Source organism: Geotrypetes seraphini, chromosome 12 (assembly GCF_902459505.1).
Source record: "Geotrypetes seraphini chromosome 12, aGeoSer1.1, whole genome shotgun sequence".
In the NCBI taxonomy this organism is placed as follows: domain Eukaryota; kingdom Metazoa; phylum Chordata; class Amphibia; order Gymnophiona; family Dermophiidae; genus Geotrypetes; species Geotrypetes seraphini.
Genome location: NC_047095.1, coordinates 2,175,952 through 2,197,314, shown reverse-complemented (window position 1 = coordinate 2,197,314; position 21,363 = coordinate 2,175,952). Strand labels below are relative to the sequence as shown.

At 41.5% G+C, this 21,363-nt stretch overlaps 1 protein-coding gene across 6 annotated transcripts in view; it reads left to right on the top strand.

The window, feature by feature from the left end:
- AXDND1 (axonemal dynein light chain domain containing 1) overlaps positions 1 to 21,363 on the top strand; it is a 383,395-nt gene that overhangs the window by 49,971 nt on the left and 312,061 nt on the right. For 4 of the 6 annotated variants that reach the window (XR_004536635.1, XM_033916373.1, XM_033916371.1 and 1 more), the window contains exons 1-4: positions 3,379 to 3,500; positions 4,568 to 4,723; positions 5,652 to 5,833; positions 6,721 to 6,821. Coding sequence is in view for 4 of the 6 variants with exons in the window: in XM_033916373.1 (XP_033772264.1) it covers positions 4,603 to 4,723; positions 5,652 to 5,833; positions 6,721 to 6,821 (404 nt within the window). In the remaining 2 variants the exon portion in view is untranslated. Of the gene's footprint in view, positions 1 to 3,378; positions 3,501 to 4,567; positions 4,724 to 5,651; positions 5,834 to 6,720; positions 6,822 to 21,363 lie in introns of those variants that run through there. The other 2 variants (XM_033916370.1, XM_033916374.1) reach the window with 2 other exon arrangements.

Below are 21,363 nucleotides of genomic sequence, written 5' to 3'. Positions count from 1 at the left end.
GTCTCCTGTCTTCTTGGGAACCAGGAAGTAGCGGGAGTAGAATCCCCGACCCCTTTGGTCTGGGGGTACCTCTTCGATGGCATTGAGAAGAAGGAGGGATTGGACCTCCCTCAGGAGGAGGGAGGATTGAGAGGAGTGAGAAACAGAGTCTATGGGAGGATTGTCCGGTGGAAGAGTCTGGAAATTGAGAGAGTAGCCGTGGCGAATGATGTTGAGGACCCACAGGTCTGATGTGATGACCTCCCAACGGTTGAGGAAGAGTTGAAGACGTCCTCCTATCGGCTGAGGAAGAGGCAAGGATGGTGGGAGACTGGCTATGCCCTGGAGAAAAGAGTCAAAAGGGCTGAGATGGTTTTGACTGCGGGAGAGGCTTGGTCGGTGGGTGAGACTGTGAACGTGCCTGAGTCTGGTGCTGTTGACGAGGCCGGCGAGACTGTTGTTGTTGAGGCGGGTTGAGAGGTCTGGCCGAGAACCTGCGTTGATAGGAAGACTGCTGTTTGTAGGGGCGAGCAGGAGGAGTTTTCTTCTTAGGTTTGATCAGGGTATCCCACCTGGTCTCGTGTGCCGAGAGTTTCTGGGTAGTTGAGTCCAGGGACTCCCCAAAGAGTTCATCACCAAGACAAGGTGCGTTGGCTAGGCGGTCTTGGTGATTAATATCGAGGTCAGAAACTCTCAGCCAGGCCAAGCGCCTCATGGTAACAGCCATGGCAGATGCTCGAGAGGTCAGCTCAAAAGAGTCATAAATGGAGCGCACCATAAATTTCCTGAGTTGGAGCAAACTGGAAAGTTGTTGTTGAAAAACCGGGATCTTGCGTTCAGGGATGTACTTTTGGAAGGAGGAGAGTTGTTGCACCAAATGCTTCATATAGAAGGAGAAGTGGAAGGTGTAATTATTAGCTCTGTTGGCAAGCATGGAATTCTGATAAAGGCGCTTGCCAAATTTATCCATCGTTCTGCCCTCTCTGCCAGGAGGAGTAGAGGCATAAACACTGGAGCCCTGGGTTTTCTTTAAGGTGGATTCCACTAGAAGGGATTCATGGGGTAGTTGAGGTTTGTCGAACCCCGGGATAGGAATGACCCTATATAAACTATCCAGTTTTCGAGGTGCACCCGGTACCGTGAGAGGGTTTTCCCAATTTTTGTAAAAAGTTTCCCGTAAGATGTCGTGGACGGGTAACTTTAAAAATTCTTTGGGGGGTTGTTCGAAGTCCAGGGCGTCAAGGAAAGCCTGGGACTTCTTAGAGTCGGACTCCAAAGGGATAGACAGAGCTGCCGACATTTCATGTAGAAATTTTGTGAATGAGGACTGTTCAGGTTTGGAACTGGTATCGACCATCGATGGTTCCTCGTCCGTTGATGAAGCCTCATCCTCGGTGCCGGGTGGGGATTCTTCCCATAAGTCCGGGTCCCTGACATCAGTATGCGTGGGACGGGACGGTGGTGTGGATGGCTCAGTATGGCGAGTCTTAGAGAGGGATTTGCCAGAGCGCATCGAGACGGTACCGGGGGAGGAAGATCGGTGCCGGTCCTGGTCTCGGGGGGACTGGTGTTGGTCTCGATGTCGGCCTCCGTAAAATCAAAACCGGAGGCCTGTTCGAAAAATAAAGAGAAAACAAAGTTTTTTTTGGAATTTTAAACGAAAAAGAAACCCGAAGGTAAAAGAAGAAAAAGGAAGACAAAAACGCGAGCGGGAAGGCAAAATCCGATATTTCAACGGCCGTTGAAAAATACATGCGTCTTCTTCGCTCCGCGGAAATGAAGAAACTGGGGACCATGCTCTCCTCCGTCGAGCGGAAAGGCACCCGCGCATGCGCGGTGCGGCCAACTAGAACTTTCTAGTTAAAAGTGTCCATACCGGGGCTCCGTCGGTGACGTCACCCATGCGTTAAGAATATGCTGCCTGCTTGTCCTGGGATAATAAACAAAAATGATTTCTCCTCTGTCTGTTAGGTCCTAGCTCATGCTTGCCTTCTAACACCAGCTTTGCCAGGATACATATTTCAAATCTGATTTTGTGTAATCGCAAAACAGAAAATAAAATTATTATTTTTTTTTTTACCTTTTGTTGTCTGGTCATTTATTATACAAATCATGTCGGTCCCAGACTCTGGTTTCTGTTTATCATCTGCTAACTCGCTCACCAGGGCAGTGACGTAGCAAGGTTGAGAAGCGCCCGGGGGGGGGGGGGGTTTATGTATGTATGCCCCTCCCTGCCCTCTTCTGCTGCACACACGCACTCCTTCCCTTCCCCAGTACCTTTTTAACATTTGCGGCATGAGCAGCAATCCCAACCTGCTGCTTAGCGTCGGCTCTTCCTCTGATGTCACTTCCTAGGTGCGGATCCAGGAAGTGATGTCAGAAGAGCTGATGCTGGCGCGAGCAGCAGGTTGGGGTTACTGCTCATGCTGCGAATGTTAAAAAGGTACAGGGGAAGGGACATGGCATGCACACATGGTAATGAAGCAGAGAGAACGAGTGCTGTGGTTCTTCCCCCCCCCCCCCTTACAACACCACTGCACCAGGGTCTCCTGTCCATTTGGTGTTTTCTTTTTTTTTATGCTCACCGTCCATCTTCCATTTTTGGACCTTTCCTTCCACTGCTATATCCAACATTTCTTTCCCACTGTCTACTATCTCTCTCTTGCCTTGTGCCCTAGGTCAATCCTCTATTCCCATCCATGCAGCATCTCTCTTTTCCTCCCCTTCAATATCATGTGACATATTTCTTTCTCTCACCATCGTTTCTCACCACCCCTATGTCCAACATTTCTCCCTCTCTTCTCCAATCATGTGTACCTCTCGCCCCTTTCTACCTCTTTGCACTCCCTTCCTCTCCTCCACCCCATGCCCAACAATTCTTAACTCTCTTCCTCTGTGTAGCACTGCCCGACTGACTCCCCCACCCCCTTCCTGCTGCTTTAGGAGGCCCTGGAAGTGTCAGGCCTCACACGGAGGAGAGCTTTCACCGAATCGGTGAGTCCGATTTTTGGAGGAAACGAATCGATTTGAATCGGCCAGCACTATAGCAGACCAGAAAAAGTTAGGTGTGAGCTGCTCTATGCCAAGTACTGTATAACCTTCCAAAGATAAAAAGAGTGATTCTGGACAATCAGGGACCAGTTTATGGCAGTCTCTTTCATGAGTAACACAAAAGGGGTGAGACGCGGCTGGCAGCATGTGGGAATCGCTGCAGGACCCATTAAGGCGACGCTTTAGTGAGGGAGATGCAGGCTTGCTCCCCACAAGAACGCCAAAACCTGCAACCCATTGACACCAAAAATTTCCCACCACCAACCTTTAAAGCTAGCCCAATTTGGAAACCGCCTAACAGACAAAGCACTAGTTCAGAGATGCGTAAGCGAACTGCAATTGGATGCTGCCGTTTTCTACTCCGCCCGTAGCGGCCTGTTGATGGTTTCCCTGGTGACGGCGCGGCCGTCTCGAGTAATGCTGGCGAATCCAAATCTGAAGCCCTGGTGTAACCCGGTGACAAAGTAAAGGTAAGACATGGTGCGAGCAATGTCTGGTTCAACGGACAAAAGATGGAGGAAAGACGGAAAGCAAGGATGTGGGAAGCGTCCAGTCCAGAGGAAGGGGATGTAGTACCCCAGCACAGGGGATGGGAAGCAGCCTTTGAGGCAGTACCTGGCCCAGATGAAGTTTTGGTATAGTGCAGGCTCTAGCTGTGGGGGGGGGGGGGGGGGGGGGGTAAGAAGGAGGTCCTGGGCCAGTTCCGGGCTGAGCGACAAGAGATTACGGGACCGTAGGAGTAAGAAACAAGGTCCAAGGTATATCCATACCTGTTTTTATTTAAAAACTAGTAAGTGGAAAACTTCAACTTGGAATGTTTATTAGCACTCTGCAAAATACATGTGTTTTTTAAAGTACAATATTAGAAAAGGTTGAAGAGTTAAGGCACACTTATGGAAAAGGGAAATGACAATTTGTGTTATTGTTATGGATAAAGTGATGTGGTAGCTGTGCTAGTCCACTTTTAAAAGTAATAAATAAAAACAAAGAAAATAAGATGATACCTTTTTATTGGACTAACTTTTAATAAATATAAAAGGTATCTTCTTAGTACTGCTACTTATCATTTCTATAGTGCTGAAAAGCATATGCAGTGCTGAACAATCCACATGCAATAATAGACGGTCCCTGCAATTTTCTTGAAAGCATCAGTGTATCAGCTTCCTTTTATTCCAGTGCCTTTGAGATTGTTTAGGTTACTTTTATGCTAATAAACATAACTGCATCACTTTATCTACTGTAGATTGTTGATAGTGTTACCTATCTTGTCACACCCCTTTCGTTAACGTTAGACACATTTGACATTGGGAAATGTGTATCCCCCTCCTAGTCCCCACTCTCTTGGGAACAATGATATTATAGGGGACCCATTCCACCCTAGTAGCTATGCCACTGATTTTAATTTAGAATTCTTAATATACTTAATATTCTTAATATACTTAATATATCTTTTTTTCTATCTCTAGGCCACAGCTTGATAACAGTAAATTTGATTCTGGTATAGTGGTCCTTGGATTTTTTATTTATTTTTTTACAGTGTGAAAGCATCAGGGATAACTGTAAACATTCATTATGTCCCTGACTAAAGTGCCAGTAACATCAACAGTGTCAAAACAAGCAAGTAAAAAAATGAAAAACATCCTACCCGTGTCATCATTTGGAGAAGAAAAGGCAAATCAATATTTATCCACAGGTATAACAAATTAAAAAAATGCTTATCAATGTTAATTGATCTGGGCTCTTAATAGCTTTTAGCTTTGTAACTGACAAGCTGACTCGCAGAATGCTATGACATTTAATTTCTGTGTTGTATTGAATGTGGCTTGTTGCCTCAGTAGTAACAAACAAACCTTCACTTACAGCAGTACTTATAGCCTTGTGTTGGATAATTGGTAGTAAAAGCAAATCTGGGAACTGAAGTTATTTGGGCCCTCTTTTACTAAGCTGCGGTAGAGGTTTCTACCGTGGCCCGGAGCGCTAAATGCTCTGATAATCATAGGAAGTCTATGAGCGTTGGAGCATCTTTGGAGCATTTAGCAGTCAGGGCTGCTATAGAAACTTCTACCGCAGCTTAGTAAAAGGGGGAGGGGCAGGGTTAATGTTATACAACCTTAATCATGGTCGAGCAATCTACATTAAAAATGTATTTGTTAAAATCAGAATGAGGAAGAAGGTGCCAAACCTATCTTCAGTCTCATTATTTGTGATAGGGGGAGAGTGTGGCACAGTGGTTAAAGCTCCAGCCTCAGCACCCTGTGGTTGTGGGTTCAAACCCACGCTTCTCCTTGTGACCCTGGGCAAGTCACTTAATCCCCCCCATTGCCCCAGGTACTTTAGATAGATTGTGAGCCCACCGGGACAGAGAGGGAAAACTGCTTGAGTAGCTGAATAAATGCATGTAAACCGTTCTGAGCTCCCCTGGGAGAATGGTATAGAAAATTGAATAAATAAAAAAATACATATATTATTGGTATAGCTAATGAAAATTGCAATCTATTGTGGCTGGCTGGCTTTAGTTTATTATTTATGTGGTACGTATCGTCAGAAGGTAAATCTTATGAAAGTGTGTACTCCTCAGTAGCAAACTCATAGCCAGTATTCAATCTTTTGCAACTTTACAGAGCTCCCAGAATTGAGGGAAAAGTCAAATGCCTTAGGACGTAAGCAGTTGTCTCCCAGCACTAGTGAGAGTGATTTCATTCCTGAAGAGATCCTCAGTGCTCTAACTTCTGCAGCCAATGCTGCCAATCACCCCAGTTCTTTTATAGCAGCCAAAAAAAGCCAAACGACCCCAAACATTCAGGTGAGTCTTTTGACATGGGTTGTATGGGTTCACTTTGTCTGTTGCCAGTGGATGGGATGGGAATGAATGTTCAAAAATAAGACTGTTTTGGGTGGTTTTCTTCATGATAAAATGGTTAATAAATCTAAATAAATAAGATGTATAGTCAGGAGCACATGGTGACTTTGTAGTCTACAGTTGCTTTCTTCTATGTGTTCAGTATACCTAGCTACCTAGAAAATGTGTGGGTCAGTATTCAAAGCAATTTAACTGGCCAGAAACGGTTCCTGACCAGTTATATCACCTGTTTGGTGCTAACCAGTCACTTTCAGCAGCACTTAACTGGTTAGTGCTGCTGAAAATGTCAAATTAGTGCCTATATCAAAACTGGCTAGTTGGGGGGGGGGGGGAGTTTCTGGGGCAGAGTCAGCACTTGAATGGTTAAATGCATAAAAGTCAGTCCTATCGTTAAGTGGTGCTGCATATCAAGTTAACTGCTGAATATTGCACTTAACCATGTCTTAACTGGTTCATCAAACATGGAAGTTCAGTTCTGAAGTCTAGACATGGCCTGGAATTGAATTTTTGGTCATAATGCTGAGCATCACTGGTTGACTATCAGCCCATGATTCATATAGTTCACATACAAACCTTTGAATTTCTCACATTTTAATGCTATTTAATCTTTGGAAAGAGAAAACTTTTTGGAGGCTTTGCTTGTAACTGTTTGTTTGTTTTTCTAGAGATCATTTCCAATCTTGTTACAGATTAGTTTGGAGATCCTGTTAGTTTCTGTGTTGATTTTATTTTTATTTTTCCCATTGACTGAGTGATGGCATACATCACTTTGTTCTGAGATCCAAAAGTGCTCCTCACCAAGCTTCAGCTTCTGTGTGTTTGTTCCTCAGAGAGGGGTGCGAAGTACGAATCAGCTCTGGCATCATCCTATCCGCAGGAACAAGTTCAAGCATTTAACAGAGCAACCCATTTGCCTGACAGGAGCAGGAAGGTAAATGAGAGGGAGTTGTTGAATGGAGTTAGGTAGTGGATGGAGAGGGAGGGGAAAGGAAAGAGCAGTGGGGAAACATAGTTTGAATTAGAATTCCTGAAAGCAGCTAATTAAAGGGGAATCACATGCATCTTCAAAGTAATTGAAACTTTAAGGGATTTTTGCCTTTCCTGTTTCTTTGAGCATCTTGCCTATTCGAATTAACTTGTCTCAGTTGTGGGTTTGGCATCTTAAGCCTTTATTGACAGCCACATGAATATTTGCTCTATTTTGAATCCCTCTTCTCCACACCTGTCAGTTTAGTCACTGCAGCAGTAGTCCTCTGTTGGGAAGGTACAGACCACAATGCCCTCCAAAATACTTATAGAACCTACTGCAGGAGCACTCTAAAGCCCATCCTCTTGCCTCTTCAGCATCTTCAATCTCAGCTGATCCCAGGAGCAGGAGTTTAGTCTAAAAATCAAACCTGTATTGTTTGCACATTGAGCACTGGGCTGGTCTCTTGTAGAATTTACTATAACATTAATTGATTACAGTGTTGATGCTATGTCAGTATGATAACAGCTAATGCTTGGGTTTATGGTGGATTACATTTATGCAAATGTTAATCAGGTCACAGTTCTGCAGTTTCTGAATATACTAATTATAGCTTAGACATGGTAATACACAGCTAACATTTTTAAAAGTAACCTGTATTACAAACTTTAAATTAATATTTAGTATGAATTTGTCAAAGAGTTTTGCATATCTGATTCAAAGAGTAATCATAGTTTGCAGTTAGCAGCTGTAGGCTTCACTTCCATGAGTTAGGTAGCTATAGTTTCATTTTAATCTTCAGGCAGATTGGGATCAAATAGCACTTATACAATGAGCTTCATTCATTCATTGGGGAAATTCTAAAAACCCGACTGTATTGCAGCCCTCAAGGAGGGACTTTGAGATCCCTGGCCTAGATGCACTAAACAGGGTCAGTAATATTGCCTGAGTCAGCTGTAGTCTGATTTTTGGCCGATTCCAAAAGAGCAACTGATGCTCAAACAAGTTTGCATGCAAATGATTTGAGTGGATGTTCGTTGTAATCCCTGTTCAATCCCGTCAATGAATCGCTGCGAAAGTGACTCTTACACATGCGCAGAGCCAGCAGGGGAAGCCCAGAAGCAGGTATCTGGGCCAATCAGGGCCTTAGGCCACCTTCCCAATGCATCCTGGGATGCACTGGGAAGGGGCCTAAAACTTTGATTGGCCTGGATACTTAAGGCCCCTCCCATCAGAGGTGCTTAACGTATCCAGGCCAATCATGGCCTTAGGCCTCTCCCCAGTACACCCCAAAATGCACCGGGAAAAGGAGTGGGCATCCCACTTGATGGCTTTTACAACAAGGTATGGGGGAGGGACTGGGGTTTTGCTTGAGCTGGGGGTGTTCTGAGCTGACCCAACCCACCAGGGTTGTCTTTTGGGGACTTGTTGGTGGAGTGATGGGAGGGGAATCTTCGTGTAGGGGGTGGGGTGTCGGGGGAGCGTGGGGGAGAGTCGGGGATGGGGGGCAGGTGGCCCGGATGCACAACTGGGTTGCTGAGGCAGGAGGGAGTGGGCATCCCTCATGTGTCTCTAGGTGTGTCGCTGTCAAGGGGGTGGCCATCATTGTTGAGGGGTTCAGAGTCCTACTGTTGTCATGGGTGTGTGTGCGTTGGCTCATCATCAGGGGAGTGCTCAGCTTGCATTGTTGTTTTTTAATCGGATAGATATTGTGCGTGTGTAAGTTTCAAGTTTATTAATATTTTGATATACCAACCATCACAAGGATCTGGTCGGTTTACAATAATAAAAAACGGAAAAAAAAATTATTTAAGATATTAAAATTATGCATAATACAGATTTAAAAACAATAAAAAAAAGTCTAATTAAAAATTGGGGGATTGAGATCGAAACAAAGACTTGATTATGATGGATATGGAACAGAAGGAAAGGAAGGGGAAGGGAAGGTTTTTTAAAAATACATCGTATAAATAAAAATAAAAGGAAGGGTGGAAGGGAAGGATAAAACAAGAGGAAAGAATGGGTCATCGCTTCCTGAAAGTGTTTTTATTTTCCCGTTTTTGTTTGGGGACTCAGTTGGAATTTTGATAAGCGTCTTTAAAGAGGAACGTCTTAAGTTGTGTTTTAAACTTGTTTAGGGAATTTTCAGAGCGAAGGTTCAATGGCATTGCATTCCAGAGAGAGGGCACGACAACAGAGAAAATTGTGTTTCTAGTATAATATAAATTCTTGTTTGAAGGGACTGTTAATAGATTCTGATTGGTGGACCTGAGGGCCCTGGAAGGGGTATGTGGGATGAGATATTTATCCAGGAAGGCAGGCAGATGAGAGGTCTTAATCTTAAAGACTAAGAGAAGAATCTTATAAGTTGTTCTATGAGAGACTGGTAACCAATGGGACTCTCAAAGTAGGGGGGTGACATAGTCATATTTTTTAGCTTTATGGATGAGTTTAATCGCTGTATTTTGAATTAATTGCATTCGGAGGATTTCTTTTTAGGTTATTCCTTGGTAGAGTGAGGTACAATAGTCTATATGTGAGATGATCAAGGAGTGAATTATAATTTGAATAGAGGTGGGTTCTAAGACTGAGGTTATGGAATGAATAAGGCAGAGTTTATAAAAACAGGTTTTGGTCAAGGAGCTAATTTGATCATGGTAGGTGAGGTGTTTATCAAAGATGATTCCTAAGAGTTTAATTTTGGACTCGATTTGGACAGAATGGATATTTATCCTACTAGGGAATCATTGTGCCCATAAAAAAAAAAGATATGTCATATTAATTTCAGGGCTGAACTATTGATAAGACAAGTAAGCGACTGTTTTTCTAGACCAGTCACTTTTTTTGTATCGCTAAAAGTGATCCCTATTTTTTGTGCATTAGGAAACCCGTTAGACCATCAGTTGCTATGCTAGTTTACATGGCATTTCAGTATTAATGACCTTATTTGCATGGCCGAATTGGAGAATGAGCAATCCTGCAGAAAACCATGTAATGAGCCTAGGGAGTATGCGAGCTGACTGCCACAGGCCCCGCCCTCCGCAGCTCTCCGCCCACCTGCTCCATTTAATTACCTGCCGCAACTCCAGGAAGGGCCAGGCGTGTGCAGCGATTGCACGCTGCCAGCCCAGAAGCCTTTCCCCCAACGTCAATTCCGACATTGGAGAGAAGGTCCGGGCCAGCCAATATATAGGATGCACAGTCAGAAGGAAGTGCAACCAAAGATTCATGAAATCCATTAATATTCTGTTCTCTTTATATTTTCTAGGCATCTTGATACTGAGAACATGAGATAAATGTAAAGGAAACATTCCAAATACAACCATGTCATATTTATAAAATGGAAAGAACAATTACCATACAAAAAGGGAATTACAATAATTATAATAATTTTAAAAAGATTTAGGGGCCATTAACAAATTATTGTAATGAATAGACATCATTTTCCACTGAAAGTGCATTTATACGTAGGGGGAGGGGGGAGGGTAGAAAGTTCTTTTAAAGGTCTTATTAATAGATAGGAATACAATATGTATATGATATTTTGAATTAAATTACTTGTGGGAAAAGTGGTTGGGGAGGGAATAAATTCATGTATGTAAAATCATAATTGAATGAATTTCAAGTGATATGTAAAAGTTTAATATGATGTAATATTGTGTACTTGTTGTAAGATGGAAAAATGAATAAAGAATTTGAAAAAAACCCCAAAAAACCCCAAAGATTCATGAAATCACCAGACAACAAAGGTAGGAAAAATGATTTTATTTTCAATTCAGTGATCGAAATGTGTCAGTTTTGAGAATTTATATCTGCTGTCTATATTTTGCACTATATTTGTCTATTTTTCTATAGTTGTTACTGAGGTGACATTGCATATTTTAAAGTCATCTGCCTTGACATCTTTGAAACCCCTCCCCGAATATAAATGATAATTAACGAGAGAGTCAAGTGACGATGTGAGCAGAGAGGATGCTCCACATTGCTGCCGATTTCGCGATCTATTTTTCATTTTTGGGCTGCCGCTTTGCTCATCCACTCCTGCTTTGCCTATGGACAAATTTTTTCATCCCCCCCCCGACGCAGGTATGGCCAGCAAATCCACGAAGAAGCTGCGGGAGGCAGGCAGGGATGGAGCAGACAAGATGGCGCCGCTACCGCAGTCGCCGGCTTCTCCAGAGGAATTTACAACCACCCAGCTGACACAGCTCACTAGCACTGTGAAATGCGCGCTGGAGCCCCAGCTTGAAAAATTGTTATGTCAGCTGGAGCAAGTGGCTGCCTTTCTGGTGGAGACCGAGCAGCGTACGGGGGAGTTGGAGTGGCGAGTATCTGCGTTGGAGGATGTTAATTTGGCGGCAGCTCCCACGATCGCGGCCTTGGAAAAACAGGTTGCAGAGCAGGCCGTTAAGCTGGATGATCTTGAGAACAGGTCTAGGAGGGGGAATCTCCGCTTCATGGGGTTACTTGAAAACCTACCTGAGCAGCAACTTGGCACCCTTCTCACCTCCTGGCTCCAGAAAGAGCTGCCCCTGCCTGCTGATATGGGGCCAATTTGTTTTGAGAGGGCCCATCGTTTGGGTCGGGCTGTGAAGTAGGCCGCTGTCTAGGCCTACCTCGTAATGGAGACTCCACACACTATATACTGGTTTCAATAGGTATACATTTATTAGCAAATCAGTAACAGCTTACAATTTCAAATGATTCAGCATATAATGGAACAGATGTGATCCTCAGGCCTGAGGGTCCTCTGATGTCTGTTCTACTTACTTCTGCTTATAGGCCTGGTTTTATACATTTCTTGGTGGTCAATACCACGTTAGCCTAAATCACATGATACATCTTTATTGGTTATTTTTCTTATACGTCAATACATAAGTAGATTCATTTATTGGCTTATCTATTTGTGTCATCTTATACGTCTGTTCAGTTTGCCGTAAGGCCTAACCCTTTCCTGCAAATGTCCTTTTCCCCTTACCATATATGCAATTCCGAGTCCAAAATTCCTTCTCTGCTGTGGTAACACATGATATATCTTGCTAAATAATGTTCCTGAGTACTCTGTTTTTCTGACCATGAGCTGTGTTCCTCTTTGCATAATATCTGGCCAGGTGCCATGCATCGGAATTTAAGTCTTGTTTCTTACAAGTTTTTGCTTACCATAGCTAACTCAGAAACAGAATATTTCTCAATCACTATAGGCCAGCTGGCAAGTGGGTTATGAAATATCTTTTACAGTTCATATACTGATTTATTAGAGCAAGAGGGAGGGGAGGGGGTTTTTCTCTTGTGAGGTCTGGTTACTTCACCTTTATCCAAAGGACTTGTCCTGCTTCACCTGTATCACACCAGGTCTTCTTCTTCTTCGTCTCATCCTCTTTTCCCTCTCATCCCCTCTTCAAAGCCCCTTCAGGTGGCTTTGACATCCGGATATTCGGTCAGAAGGTAGATTGTGTCAATGATCATACAGCACAGGCATAGGGCCACGTACTTGAAATTGTATATGGTAAAAATGAAAAGGACAAGTGCCCACCCATACTATACTAACCCGGAATAGAGCAGCATAACATGTCACAATAAAATTATTAATACAATGTGATAATATGCAATCAATAATTAGGATAATATGCAATGTAAAAGTCAGGTAGGCATGACTGCAGAGCTTACACTAGTGTGTTAGAAATATCAGAATAAAGTACTGACGCGGTGGCGACAGGTGGAGGCTCTTGAGAGGGGAAATCAGCTATTGGTGTTTCATAGGGAGGTGCATCAAAATCGGCCAAGTCAAGATTATCAAAAATGTTGTGTATGGGTCTCTATTTTAACATTTGGAATAGTTCGAGCAACTAGGCATCTGCAGGGGTTCCTAATTTAATCTGATACGTTTTAATATATTCTCATTTTATGGCTTCATCCTGTTATGAGCATACTACATCCAAAAGGGATGGAGGGATAAATTAACAAGTTAGATTATTTCCATGCTCTTCCAAAATAGCTGGGATCAGTGCTGGGTCCAGACGCCAGGGGTGAAAGTCCAGATAACCACATCAAATCTTACGTCATCATCCTTCAGCTGGGCTCATTACTTCTTCTTCACTGCACTTCTCTTCAGCTTAGCAGCAAGAAAGGGGATGGAAAGAATCTGACTGGAAGGGAAAATAACTAGGGAGCTATTGTGGGAGTCAAAACAGGATGAAAATGCATAAAGTCACAATCAAGAAAAACATACAAATCTTGCAATAGGGCTGTTAGAAATAATTATCAACACATGAAAAAATATATATACTAATACTGCTTGAGTCCATAAAAGAGTTAAAGTGCAAATTAATAAGTCCATAATTAAAGCTGTAGAAGTTCAAGGTCATAAAGGTCATCCTGTCTTTGGTAGCAACAGTCAGGAAGTTTTTGCTGGTAAGTCTAGGCGCTTTCTCTGGTAGCACGATCCTTCCTTTGGAGCTTATCCGTCATCAGGGTTTCATACGGCTGAAAATTTTTCATCGATGATATTTCAAATAGCATTAGTCCATAATTATGTAAATAAGTCATTAATTAATTAAAAGGGTGTAAACACGGATTCTCATGTAGCATACAGCTTCCTCTGATAGGCAATTGTCTTTGTGAAGTGATCCATAATTAATAAGGCAAAAATATCTGTACTGTATATATCATTTAACTTGTTTCCAACAATACCTGAGTATTCTCTGATACACGCAGGAATACTTTCTGGTTTAATACAATACAATCAGCGTTTGGCTTTATTTAAAAAAATGGTTCTAACTGTTGCTTAAGAACTTTTCTAATAAGTTGCTGAAGGAAATGTCCAGTCCTATTGATTGGAATTCAAAAATATTGTAGTTTAGGTCTTTTTGCTGATTGAATATTAGTGAAAGTCAATATTAGTGAGTCAAACAAAATTGAACCCATGATTCGATAGAATCCCATGGGAAGGACATTTCTCCCATAAATCCTATTTTATTTTAAGTTTTAGGGTTTATCATCTTTATTTTAGTATGTTTCAATATAACCTATGTGTTAATATGTCTAAGGCTATAGCTTAGCCATCCTTTTGCTTGGGTTTGACTCTTTGCTAATTCATATTTATGTTTAGCATATTACTCCTGTCCTTTGAACATCATATGCCATTGTAACTATAATTCCCTTAGGCTGACAAATATAATTCAGCCATTACATATATTAGACCTTAGTCTATTTGAATTAAAGCAGATAAGTTTTTGTTTTCTTTTGTATGTCATCTTTTAACGCTGTACCTATCCTGTTAGTAATATTGCTCAGGTATTGTTGGAAACAAGTTAAATGATATATACAGTACAGATATTTTTGCCTTATTAATTATGGATCACTTCACAAAGACAATTGCCTATCAGAGGAAGCTGTATGCTACATGAGAATCCGTGTTTACACCCTTTTAATTAATTAATGACTTATTTACATAATTATGGACTAATGCTATTTGAAATATCATCGATGAAAAATTTTCAGCCGTATGAAACCCTGATGACGGATAAGCTCCAAAGGAAGGATCGTGCTACCAGAGAAAGCGCCTAGACTTACCAGCAAAAACTTCCTGACTGTTGCTACCAAAGACAGGATGACCTTTATGACCTTGAACTTCTACAGCTTTAATTATGGACTTATTAATTTGCACTTTAACTCTTTTATGGACTCATGCAGTATTAGTATATATATTTTTTCATGTGTTGATAATTATTTCTAACAGCCCTATTGCAAGATTTGTATGTTTTTCTTGATTGTGACTTTATGCATTTTCATCCTGTTTTGACTCCCACAATAGCTCCCTAGTTATTTTCCCTTCCAGTCAGATTCTTTCCATCCCCTTTCTTGCTGCTAAGCTGAAGAGAAGTGCAGTGAAGAAGAAGTAATGAGCCCAGCTGAAGGATGATGACGTAAGATTTGATGTGGTTATCTGGACTTTCACCCCTGGCGTCTGGACCCAGCACTGATCCCAGCTATTTTGGAAGAGCATGGAAATAATCTAACTTGTTAATTTATCCCTCCATCCCTTTTGGATGTAGTATGCTCATAACAGGATGAAGCCATAAAATGAGAATATATTAAGTTTAAGTTTAAGTTTATTAGGATTTGATATACCGCTTATCAAGGTTATCTAAGCGGTTTTTACAATCAGGTACTCAAGCATTTTCCCTATCTGTCCCGGTGGGCTCACAATCTATCTAACGTACCTGGGGCTATAGAGGACTGAGTGACTTGCCCAGAGTCACAAGGAGCAGCGCGGGGTTTGAACCCACAACCCCAGGGTGCTGAGGCTGTAGATCCAACCACTGCGCCACACACTCCTCACGTATCAGATTAAATTAGGAACCCCTGCAGATGCCTAGTTGCTTGAACTATTCCAAATGTTAAAATAGAGACCCATACACAACATTTTTGATAATCTTGACTTGGCCGATTTTGATGCACCTCCCTATGAAACACCAATAGCTGATTTCCCCTCTCAAAAGCCTCCACCTGTCGCCACCGCGTCAGTACTTTATTCTGATATTTCTAACACACTAGTGTAAGCTCTGCAGTCATGCCTACCTGACTTTTACATTGCATATTATCCTAATTATTGATTGCATATTATCACATTGTATTAATAATTTTATTGTGACATGTTATGCTGCTCTGTTCCGGGTTAGTATAGTATGGGTGGGCACTTGTCCTTTTCATTTTTACCATATACAATTTCAAGTACGTGGCCCTATGCCTGTGCTGTATGATCATTGACACAATCTACCTTCTGACCGAATATCCGGATGTCAAAGCCACCTGAAGGGGCTTTGAAGAGGGGATGAGAGGGAAAAGAGGATGAGACGAAGAAGAAGAAGACCTGGTGTGATACAGGTGAAGCAGGACAAGTCCTTTGGATAAAGGTGAAGTAACCAGACCTCACAAGAGAAAAACCCCCTCCCCTCCCTCTTGCTCTAATAAATCAGTATATGAACTGTAAAAGATATTTCATAACCCACTTGCCAGCTGGCCTATAGTGATTGAGAAATATTCTGTTTCTGAGTTAGCTATGGTAAGCAAAAACTTGTAAGAAACAAGACTTAAATTCCGATGCATGGCACCTGGCCGGATATTATGCAAAGAGGAACACAGCTCATGGTCAGAAAAACAGAGTACTCAAGAACATTATTTAGCAAGATATATCATGTGTTACCACAGCAGAGAAGGAATTTTAGACTCGGAATTGCATATATGGTAAAGGGAAAAGGGCATTTGCAGGAAAGGGTTAGGCCTTACGGCAAACTGAACAGACGTATAAGATGACACAAATAGATAAGCCAATAAATGAATCTACTTATGTATTGACGTATAAGAAAAATAACCAATAAAGATGTATCATGTGATTTAGGCTAACGTGGTATTGACCACCAAGAAATGTATAAAACCAGGCCTATAAGCAGAAGTAAGGAGAACAGACATCAGAGGACCCTCAGGCCTGAGGATCACATCTGTTCCATTATATGCTGAATGATTTATTCTTGTAAGCTGTTACTGATTTGTTAATAAATGTATACCTATTGAAACCAGTATATAGTGTGTGGAGTCTCCATGACGAGGTAGGCCTAGACAGCGGCCTACTTCAATGGTGACCCACGACTGCGTAGGACACGAGCCTTAAACGACCTCACTGGATTGCAGGCATAAAATCTGCTTGTCAGATTGCCTCTCCATTACTTTTGGCCAAAAGTTTGATTCTGGGTTTTATTTCTGTACTTATGCATTATTTCCAACTGAACTTCCTTATTTTACAGAGTTGCTGTGTTGCCTGCTTTATCTTGTTCCCCTTTTTTTATGCCGCACTTCTCCTTTATTTCCTTTTTACACCAGCAATTGAATATGTTCTGCCTTATACACTATTTTCTTTTTCAGCACTAATTTTTTTTTCCTTTTTGTTTTTTTACGTAGGACTCACTGGTGTCAAATTTGGATGGTCCCGGACCCTGGAGCGGTTTTTCTGCATTGCCTTGCCCGGGACCGGGTTCCCATCCTCAATTGTCCTATTGGTCCTGCACACTACAGTTAGTGAAAAATCAAGAACTTGGGGGTAACGCAGAGTAGTATAAGGACTGGCGTTAGAGTAGTCAGCATAGTATAAGGACTGGCGTTAGAGTAGTCAGCATAGTATAAGGACTGGCGTTAGAGTAGTCAGCATAGTATAAGGACTGGCGTTAGAGTAACGCAGAGTAGTATATGGACTGGCGTTAGAGTAGTCAGAGTAGTATATGGACTGGCGTTAGAGTAACGCAGAGTAGTATATGGACTGGCGTTAGAGTAGTCAGAGTAGTATATGGACTGGCGTTAGAGTAGTCAGCATAGTATAAGGACTGGCGTTAGAGTAGTCAGCATAGTATAAGAACTGGCGTTAGAGTAGCCAGCGTAGTGTAAGGACTGGCATTAAAGTAGCAAGCGTACTATAGGGACTGGCGCTGGGGTAGCAAACATAGCATAAGGGACTGGTGTTAGAGTAACCAGCATAATATAATGATTAGTGGGACACGAAGCTAAGATAGCATATATAGTGGAGCAATATTTACGGCCGTTATTACTTTATCTCTGTGTAAATCTTATGTTTACTTCTTCTCCAAACTCTTTCCTTGGTACAGACACTGATTCAATTGCTGGTTGAATTCTTTCCTCTGCTCGGATAACGCCTGGCCTTCCATTTTTCTGTCCACATTTTGTAATATTACATTGTATAGTGATATTGTATTTTGATGCTTCTATGAATCCACTGTCTTACATTTTGATGTTTCTCTGCATCCGCATTGTTGGTGCCGTGTGAAATCAGTCACCTATGTATATCTCTTTGGTAAATAATCTCTAAATCTGACCTATTACTGTTATCTATATATATCCATTTTTTGTCAGCATGCATCTTTGTGAACCTTCATTATCATAAGTGTTGGGGAACTGATGCCTGACTTCTTTTATCTCGTTCTTCCTAAATTTTCCTCTTTCCTAAATTTTCCTCCTGGTACCGGCTGGTGCATACTTGGTGTTCAGGCATATTTTTGAGGGCGGTCTTTATGCCAGTAATCTCTACTGAACGCCTATGAAATATATGTCTTCAAATCTATCTTTCTCAGCCTCTCTTCTCCATAAGAGTCCTGGTATCTTTTCCCCGGGTCATTGCACATGACCTACAGGGGTTCAGGGACACACATCGTTGTTCGTCTGTGATCACAACCAGACACTGACTCATACATTAACTTCCTGTGTCAGCATCTCACTGGTGCTCTGCTCCACATCCTAATTTCTTATCTATTCCTGTAGTCTAATAAGCCTCTAAAGGGAATCCAGAGGGGAAGCTCCCCATGGCTATAAACCCCTCTTACACATACATTATTAGTCTGACCTACAAACAAGCTCCTCCGTTCCTGTTACCATCACAATCTCTCCCTGTAGATTTGTATGTTATTGACCACCCAGAGGGGTGGGCTGCCCAGAGAGGTGGACTGTGGGGGCTTGCCAAACTAACCACACCATTTGCTATCTCTTAGGTTATTTCACAACTGTTGAGCTCCATTTCAACAGCTGTGAAGAGGGGGGTGAATAAAGGTGACATTATTTTTGTTTTTTGATCACAGATGGATTTCGCATACACTATAAACAGATTACTGGAGATCAGAGAAAGATAATGCACGAAGAAAACAGAAACTGTATTTGCACAAGAAATAAATATATGTCCAATTAATAGACAAGGTGACAATGCAAGAAAAAAAAAATAAAAACAAAAAAAAAAACCCTTTTTGTCTTTATAGGTCCAGGATTTTAATATTGCCTCCTATGTTTCTTTCTTTTTACTAATGACTATTTTGTTTCCTAGAGTCAGGGAAAACTGCAGTGTCCCTGTCTCGGGAAACCACATCTTGAACAGGCATGCCCATTATGTCTGATTTCTCCCGCTACTCTTGCTGACATTAGGAATCCCCCTGTTTTATTCTTCTCTGGCTGCCAGTGCTAGCCATGATTATTTGTCTTGTGCCTCTAGCCCTAGTTTTTCTTTCTCTTGCCTGTTCCCTCGTGATTCCATCTGCCGTTGGTTTTTCACCGATCTTCTGTTAAGCCGTTGCTTAGACAATCCTGTTCCTCCTTCTGCCCCCATATTTCCTACCATTGTTGAGCCGAAAGTATACACCTCTTCTCTGCATTGTGCTTTGTGTTATCTAGCCCCTTATGATGTCACCATACTGCTTGCTTATGACGTTGCTTTCCCTGACATACCATCTTACTTTGCCAAGCTTTCTTTATTTACGCTTGATATGTTGTCTTCCTGGATTTTATTAGTGTAAGTGGTATTATCATGTGTGGTCACTATTTTGTATGGGTTTTGGCTTATTAGTTCTGCTTTTATGGGTTCATTTTTTTTGCTACTGACAAGAGAGGGTCTTCTAGCCTTAGTACAGCTCTGAGTCTGCGTTTTACTGTAATATTTTCAGCTTGTCATGCTGTCTGATGGCTTCCTTTTTTTCTTCCGTTTATGCTGTTTGCTTTACATTTTAGCTGTCGCTTGTGTACTGGCCTGTGTAATATATGGCACTTTATGGGAAAGCGAAAGCATTGCTCTCGTGGTTCTTGTTTCCTGTTCTTTTGTGGTCACGAACCAGAAAAAAAAAACAAAAAACGGGGGGTGAGGGGGATGAGATTGAATGAGACTGAAAGGGGAAGTATATATTTTAACTGTGTTTCAATGTTACCATAAGCTTTCATTAAAACAATTATTTATTTCATATAAGTTTGCTGGATTATAAAGGATTGTTTTTGAGAAAGAGAAGAACGAAATTACAGGAAAGATTTGGATCATTGTTTTTCAATAGAAAGTGTTATGTTAGATTGGCAATGAAGGGAATATATAAGCAGATTATTGAAGTTTATAGGAAGGATTTGTGTACGTAGATAGGAAGGGTTCGTGACAAGTGATTATGTCTAACCAAATAACTGACAGGCATTAAGTATGATAACTGGCAATGTAAAAATAAACGTACCCTTTGTCTTTCTAGGTCTTGGATTTTTATTATGGGCATTTCCCATCAACTCACTTTTTCCCATTACTAACGATCATTTGGTTTCTACAGTTAGGGAAAACTACAGTGCATTTGAAGAGAACACCGAATGATTTATATGAGTACTCTAAATTAAAAAAAAAAAATAAATAAATAAAAAATTTATACAAGAGGGGCGCTACCTTAATACTTGCTAGCAATTAATGTCGGTCCGTTTTCCAGTACATGAGTTATTATTTGTTGTATTATGACATATGTCAACTTCAGTGTTTTTGGAAATACGAGTGGATTTCTATTTATGAGCGCTCTCTATAATTATCAATATAAAGAAAGAAGATTTATTTTTTCACTACTCACCACAACGATTTCAAACCTTATTCTTTGTCTGTGATCAAAGTTTAAGAAATGAGTTATGCTTCCTCTTCTTCTTTTTCCGTTACACAAACATACATAGTTACTTCCTGGTTGATGTGTCTGTGTTTAGGGACACTGGGAAATGTAGTGCTCTATTTCTTTAATTTGAAATTATCAGCAGCTATTTTCTTTTTGTTTTTTTCATTATTCATGTCTCTACAATAATTGGACAGAAACTGAAAAAACCCGAGAAAAAATGGGAGCTACAATAATCGAAGAACTAGAAAAGACTCCCAAACCCCAAGATAAAAACTGTAGTCGGGGGTAGAGACCACTACGCAAAGAGAGGGGAAGGAACTAACGTGTTCCACTATAAATAACCTTAAGAAAAAATAACTCAAAATTATAAAGAGAGCCCTCAGTCACACAGCCACCTCCCACAGGAGGCAAAGGCTGTCACTGGCTTACACCAACAGGTGTCAACTGTGAAACATCCTAGGGCTCTCTAGTGAAATTTAGTGCAAAATAACACAAACAGTGCTTAAAGTGCTTTATGTTTTAAATTTTTAAATTCCCCACTCTATGTGAGTAGTCTCTACCCCTGATACAGGGGGGTTAGAAAAAACAAGTGTCCAATTTCAACCAGCGAAAAGAATGAAGGTACTTAGCTTCTTCAGAAAGGCGATCAGCGTATCACCACAGTCCTACGGGACTCCGTTTCGGGGGAGTACTCCCCCTTCTTCAGGAACAGCTGACGCTAGGCAGGAGCCGATCAATCTTGGGGCTGCTGCTTGAAGGCAATAGAAGAAAATGGCGCTTGACCAGAGAGGACGCCTCCGATTTAAACCGACAGACTGAAAGGCGTGATCCAAATGAACGATCACGTGATGATACACAGGTGAACCACCGAAACAAATTGCTGTCACATTATCAGACCAGACCTTAAATTGAAAAACAAAAAAAGTTGTTTAAGAAATGATGAATGATCAAAAAATGAAAATATATAAATGCACCCAAAGCCGAATCAGAATGTATGATGCCACTCGATAAAATCATTATGTCCTGCAGGGGTAAGAGTTTGGAGCTCATAAATCCAA